Raw genomic sequence first — 7,119 nt, 5'->3', positions numbered from 1 at the left:
AAAAAAAAAAAAAAAAAAAAAAAAAAAAAAAAAAAAAAAAAGAATCGCTTTTTAATAAATAAGCATAATATTAGATTACATATATAAGTTATTGAACTTATACAATTATAAAGGATCCTAAATAAAAATTTGTTATGATTAGTTTTCATTTATTATTTCTTTACCTCCACTTCCACCAAGTAATGTTTTATTAGCTGCATTAACAATAGCATCAATTTCTAACTTTGTGATGTCTGTTTTCAACAATGATACTTTATTATTCAATTCATCATTATAACTTGGTTTGACATTAGACACTGACTCTGTAAAAACTGGTTTTACTGTGAATATAAAATAAATCATAGTTTTAAGTAGACATGTAATAATTCATTAATATTAAAATATGATATTATCAAGCATATATTAGCTTCAACATTGCAAATAAATATCATTAATTTCACCATTCATGTAAAATCAATTTTTTAACAGAAAATTTCATATCAGCATTACAAAAACTCATAAGATTTTTTTTTTTGATAATGAATAGTTGCAAAAAAACCTAGTCATGTTGAAAACTCACATAGTAAATACAAGCATAGATTTAATTTTGAGAGTGACTACCTAAACTAATTTTAAAAATATCTTTGATGCAATGTGTAGTTTCTACACATTATTACTACTAATTAATTCTATTATACTAGTAATTCTACTACTAGTAATTCTACTAGTAAATTTAAAAACTGAACATCGAAGAAGTCTTTAAATAAGTAGTATTTACCCTAGATAAACTCAGACTTTAGAGTAACTAAAACCAGATAGACCGAAATGTATTATGCATCAAAGTAACTAAAAGTTATTCTCTTACATTTTTAAATAATAAAGAAACTCCTAAAATGTAATGAAATAACTGGTAAAAAATAAATAAGTAAAAACATTAAAAACTATTATAGAATATATATACAATTATTTGAGCCTCATAATAATACTAGATTTAAAAAACATAAATGAATTTATAAATTATATTTATTAAAACGCTACATGTACTTATCAATTTTAAATTCATGAACATTACTAAATATTGATGTCAAATTTTATAACTATCTTGATTAAGTAAAATTAAAACTATATTAAAAATTTTATTAATTTAAAAACTAAAAAATATTAAACTCAAAAGCCACAAAAAATTACTGAAAAGTTGCGGATATGTATTTTGAAAACAATGTTACCATTATCAACGCCAAACACATGCTGACTGTTATTATATAACTATATCTTGATTTGTTTAAGGACAATATTGGATAAAATTCATAAGTATGCTGCATAAATATTTTATTATATAGTATTTTAAATTTTATTTATTTACTATTTTTTGAATGATAAAATTGTATATACTCTACTAATATTAAGAAATTAGCACCTACACAACAAGCTATGTTTAAAAAAATATGTAACTTATGTAAAAAATAGTTTAAAAAATATAAACTTTGTCGAATGCAAAAAAAAATTACCACTACTAATTACTTTAAATTAAAATTTGTTCAGTAACACTTTTTAATAAAATTACACTCCTAAAATGGTAAGGGGAAAGAGTAGACGAATATTTTTTATTTCCTGCATAGATTTTACTATATTCAAATGGTTTTTATTATCATAAATAATTTAGATATTGTATTAAGAAAAAAATATTCTTGAAGACTTTTGTTAATAAGTGTTTTATATCCTTATTCCAAGATTTTATATTATTATTATAATCAAGTTATCAAATTAGAATAAGAGAATTAAAATTGCTCTAAATTGTTGCGCATGTAATTTGATTCAACACTTGTAGTTAATTCTTACTCTGATTATACAAAGTTTTTTTGAAGTATTCAGTCCAAGTTAATATTTCTGAAATCTTCAAAGCCATATTTATACTAAAAATAAAATACGGTTTTTGTAAAAATTAAAAAATAACTGTCATCGTTAAACGCAATTTAAAAATATATAAATGATACCTATAAATGGCCACTATTGTAACAAAATAAATAAATATACAGGCAGCATGATTGGAAGAAAATACTCAAATTTAACAAGAGGGAATACTGAAAAAAGAAAATCTCATGGAGCTTACGGCCATGTTGACGACCCCTCCCCGATTATTCAAGTTGCGATAAAAAATAATACGGACACCCAAGTTGATAACCATTCTAAACATGAATAGCGATAACGTCCAAGTCATAGTAAAACGATAGTAAACGAATAAAACGGTAGAATATTAAACTTTTATTATTTGATAATTTAAAATTTCATGTTTTTAGAATATTCAGTTAAATATTTAACTTAATACCAAAAATTGTTTTTTTGGTATAAATTTGTATTTGTTTGTTGAGAATAAATTATTAAAAACATTAATAATGGTAAGTAATTTACAATTTTATTGTTTGTCGAAATATTGATTTTCATACTTTAGTTGTCAAGATAAAAATAAAAAATACACTTATCTATACGAGGTCTAATCATAAATTATCGATACTATTGTTAATGACTGAACTCTATTAGTGTATATTAAATAGTAAAAAAAAACTCCATTGACTCCAAATATAATAAAAAATACTATACCTGCTTTTTTAAGCAATTAATAGAAATTCAGTCAGATTTTATTCGACCTGTTGTGCAATTATTAAGCCCGCCACAGTGTTACCCTCCTCAATTACTACCTTGTAATCCCAATAATAATATGATGTCATTATTTATATATTATGTCTGTCAAAGTTGTATAAATAAAAAAGAGTTTAATATGAGATATATCATGAAGATATATCTTGAAAAAAAATATACTCCTTCATTTTTTCATACATGATCTTAATAATTAAAAATGTGAAAAAAAAACTAGTTTGGTAATTGTTTACTCAATTGTTATACACCTCCCTAAAATTTGTTTAATTTACTAAATTTATATTTAATAATTAATAATTTATACTAAAACTCACATTAAAAATTATTAAAATAAGAAAAATTTCTCCATATTTCATCATTAATTTTCTAGTCAATGGGAGATAGAGTTACAAATATGTGGAAAAGGCCAAGTGATGAAGGTGAAAATAAAGATGAAGTTCCTTGGCATTTACGTTATGGAAGTAGATCATTAGGAACATTTGGAGGAATTGGTAAGTCATACAGAATTATAAATTATAAAAATTCCAGAAACTCATAACTAATATTTATTAATTAACCTGTTTTCATTGACTGCCTATATAAATAAACTTAACAAAAATTATGATTGAGAAAAAACATATGACTAGTTTATTTATTAAAGACATTTTGCATAGGAGAGTATTTGATTACCTATTTAAATACTTTTTTAAGTATTTGAAATAATATTTTAAAATACACCCAACATATTATTATTATTATTCACTCATAAAATCATCACTTTTTTCCGTATGAGTATAAAAGTAATATTTTGTACAAAAATTGGTCTGTATGTAAATTTGTAATTTTTAAAAAATACTCTATTTTTGTAAATACTATATTATCTATGAAGGTTACTATATGGAATATATGTATATAAAATAATTCCATGTGGTCGTTTCAACCATACGGAATCAGTCACTTTTAAGTGTTTAAGTGAAATTATTACAGATGATAGTTCTATATTTATTACTTATCAAAATCTGTATGATTAAAACATGTAATGATTTCATAAATTTTTTTTTTTTTTTTTAGCTTAATGGTCCCTGCAGGACCTGAGCTGGCACAAGTAATTCTTTTCATCTCTCCCTGTCCAATGCCAGGTCAACTGTCACATTTCTTCCCAACACCTTGACATCCTTCTCCACTGCATCCTTCCACCTCATTCGTGGTCTGCCTATCGGTTCTTTTTATGTATGGTCTTCGTTAGTACCTTTTTTATGATGTCATTATCAGCTCTCCATACATGTCCAAACCATTCCAATCTCTTAATTTTTATATATGACGAAATATTGGGTTTTGAATATAGTCTGTATAGGTCGTCATTCTTTCTTCTCTCGAAAATTTCTAACTCTGTATTATATATTGGGCCAAAAATGTTTCTAAGTACCTTTTGTTCGAATATTGCCAATTTGTTGTCATCACTTTTCTTTGAGGACCATGTCTCATATGCATATGTGATTACTGGTCTCAGATAGCTTGCATAGAGCAAAGTTTTTGATTTTCTTGACAGTAATTTGAACTTAAGTAGCTTACTTATACTGTGATAGCATCGGTTCCCACTAGCTATTCTTTCACTTATTTCTCGGTGCATGTCATTATTACTATTTATGTTCACTCCTAGATACTTGAAGTTTTCCACTTTTTCAAAGGTTAAATTACCTACTTGTAAGTTATGTTGATTTTCGTGACTTCTAGAGAGAACCATAAATTTAGTCTTCTCTTGATTTACGCATAGCCCCATATTTTTACTAGCTTCCAACAATTTTTAGTAGTTTGTGTAATTTCTTGTCTGGTGTTACCTAATATGACTATGTCGTCTGCGTATGCTAATATCGATTCATTACCTACTATCTCCACCTTTTGTCTTTGGGTTAATTCTCTTATGACCTTCTTCAAACTTATATTAAATAGTGTCGGGGATAAGGCATCACCTTGCCTTAGCCCTGAATTAATTTCGAATACCGATGATAACTCTCCGAGAAATTTTACTTTACATATGGTCTTGTCATTACAGAGTTTTATCATATCAACGTATTTCTTTGGTATACCAAAGCTGATCATGGCTTTCCATAACTCTTCCCTGTTTATTCTATCGTATGCCTGTTTATAGTCTATAAATACCAGGTATAAGTCTTTATTAAATTCATAATGTTTTTCCATTACTTATTTGAGAATGAAAATTTTATCAGTTGTTGATCTCCCTTTTTTGAAACCACATTGGTATCTTCCAACGATCTCCTCAGCAAAGAACCTCTCTAAGAGAATTGATGATAGTATTTTGTAACAGGTATCTAATAGGAAGATTCCTCGGTAATTTTTTATTTCCAGTATATCTCCTTTCTTAAAGATAGGACATATTATGGCTGTATTCCATTCTTCAGGTATCTGTTGTTTCTCCCAAATTATGTTGATCAGTTTCCACTCTTCATTTTTTACTGCTTCTCCGCTGTTCTTCACTAGATCTGCTACGATGTGGGTTTCTCCTGGTGCCTTATTATTTTTCAGTTTATTAATCGCCGCGTTAATTTCCGATCTCGAGGGAGAGCTAATATGTGGCTCCACTGAACTATATTGTATATTTATGTATTCATTTGTTCTCGTTGTATTATTAAGTAGTTTATCAAAATAAATTTTGAACTCTTCTGCCACTTTTCTTTTATTTGTGATCAGCTCCCCTGCTTGATTTTTTATCATTATAGTTTGTTGTTTAAAACCTTTTTTAATAGTATTACTAGCATTGAAAAATTGTTTAGGGTTATATCTGTTGTTTTCCATTTCTTCGATCTTTCTTTTCTCTTCTAGTCTTTTTTCTCTTCTTAGTGTTTTATTAGCTTCTTTTCTACTCGCTGTGTATTTTTCTATGTTTCCATTTGTCGGATGTTTTAGTGCGATTTCTCGTAATTTATTTCTTTTATCTATAATTTCTTTACAATTCGTATTAAACCAGGGTTTCTTTTTAGTATTTTTGCATATTCCTAAGCACATTTTTGCTCCAGCTGAGACTGTCATTTGTATATTTTTCCATATATGTTCTACATTTTCTTTGTTACTTTCAGTCATTGTTTTTAATATTTCATCATGTGTGGTTTTACTGTAATACTCGTGTATCTGTTCATCTCTGAGTTTTTCAATAGAGTATTTTATTGATGATTTTATTTTAGTTGTTCTTCTTTTTTCTGAAAGTCTTAGTGTAAATCTTGTAATGACTAAATAGTGGTCAGAGTCTGCATCGGCGGCACCCCTGTAGCTACTGATATTTTGTATGTATCCTTTCTGTTTATTTTGTATCATTATATAATCTATTTGATTCTTAACCACTCGATTTGGTGCTATCCATGTTTGCTTATAAATGTCTTTTCTAGGAAAGTATGGTCATTCCATTAGTCATACAGAAGCTAATTAAGGGTGTACCATTGTATTACTTCTGTCAGGAGACTTTCTCGACCTATGGTTGGATTGTACATCTCCTCTCTTCCCACTTTAGCATTAAAGTCTCCAAGTACAATTTTGACACCATAATTAGGTATTATGTCCCATACTCTGTCTAGTTCTTCGTAAAAACTTTCTTTGATATCCTCTCCCTTTTCCTCCGTTGGTGCATAGCAGTTGATTATTACTATGTCAAATATGTGTCCTGTTACCCGTATGTAGCATATGCGTTCACTCACTGCTTAAAATATTTTAACATGTGGCAAGACAGTTTCATTTATCACAAACCCTACTCCATTCTCGAAGTTTTCGTTTTTGTTACCACTATAGAAAATTGTTTTATCATCCTTTTTTATGTTTCCTTCACCAGGCCATTTAACCTCTTGTAAAGCTAGTATAGCAATATTGTAATTTTGAGTAGTGTCCAGCATACATTGTAACGCACCCGGTTTATTTAAAGTTCTAATATTCCAAGTCCCAATTTTGATGCAGTTTTCCAATTCCAGTTCTCTTCCACATCCAAGGCTTGTTTTGTGGATTCTTAACATTTAGTGTTTTTTTCCGATTTGATATATATATATATATATATATATAGGGGGGTTCAAACGCATAGAAGATTTTTTTTTAGATATTTGATATTTGATTTTAGATATCACTCCCCTATTTTTTTACTTGATATAGAAAATTTGGACTCGATCAAAAAACCCCTTCCCTTGCCGCATTGGGGTTTAAGTTTAACAAAATAGGGTTGTTTTTTAGATTTTCATATTTATTTCAATAAACATTATAGTTAGTTTAATAATGTATACAACACATTTTATCGTATTTTACAATACGATACAAAATATAGCAGATCCTTCAGAATGTAAAATTACCCTCTTAAGTAGTCTTCGATTGATGGTAATTTACTCCCAGTTATTTGATTATTAATAGAATCGAGCAAATAAATATTTCTTTGTGACATATTCCAATAAGATAAAAATTAATAATAATGTGTACAAGTATATACTTAATTACTTAGTTTTTTTTTTTTTTTTT

General features: G+C 27.3%; 2 protein-coding genes across 3 annotated transcripts in view; one reads left to right on the top strand and one right to left on the bottom strand.

Moving 5' to 3' along the window:
• The window catches only part of LOC126898839 (macro domain-containing protein CT2219-like), a 17,138-nt gene extending 15,079 nt beyond the window's left edge, over positions 1-2,059 (bottom strand). The window contains exons 1-3 of one of the 2 annotated variants that reach the window (XM_050673244.1): positions 1,974-1,992; positions 1,819-1,892; positions 165-320 (exon numbers count right to left, since the gene is read on the bottom strand). In XM_050673244.1, the coding sequence (XP_050529201.1) occupies positions 165-320; positions 1,819-1,885 (223 nt within the window). In that variant the 5' untranslated portion in view covers positions 1,886-1,892; positions 1,974-1,992. Of the gene's footprint in view, positions 1-164; positions 321-1,818 lie in introns of both variants that reach the window. The other variant, XM_050673245.1, reaches the window with a different exon arrangement.
• A 147-nt stretch (positions 2,060-2,206) lies between these two features.
• The window catches only part of LOC126898856 (calcium channel flower), a 13,750-nt gene continuing 8,837 nt past the window's right edge, over positions 2,207-7,119 (top strand). Inside the window, exons 1-2 of the mRNA XM_050673262.1 lie at positions 2,207-2,375; positions 3,005-3,125. Coding sequence (XP_050529219.1) covers positions 2,373-2,375; positions 3,005-3,125 — 124 coding nt within the window. The 5' untranslated portion in view covers positions 2,207-2,372. The remainder of the gene's footprint in view (positions 2,376-3,004; positions 3,126-7,119) is intronic.

The sequence above is a fragment of the Daktulosphaira vitifoliae genome, unplaced genomic scaffold (assembly GCF_025091365.1).
Source record: "Daktulosphaira vitifoliae isolate Bord-2020 unplaced genomic scaffold, ASM2509136v1 Scaffold_2, whole genome shotgun sequence".
Classification (NCBI taxonomy): domain Eukaryota; kingdom Metazoa; phylum Arthropoda; class Insecta; order Hemiptera; family Phylloxeridae; genus Daktulosphaira; species Daktulosphaira vitifoliae.
The sequence above is the reverse complement of the archived record's forward strand: the minus strand, read 5'-3'. Positions and strand labels throughout refer to the sequence as shown.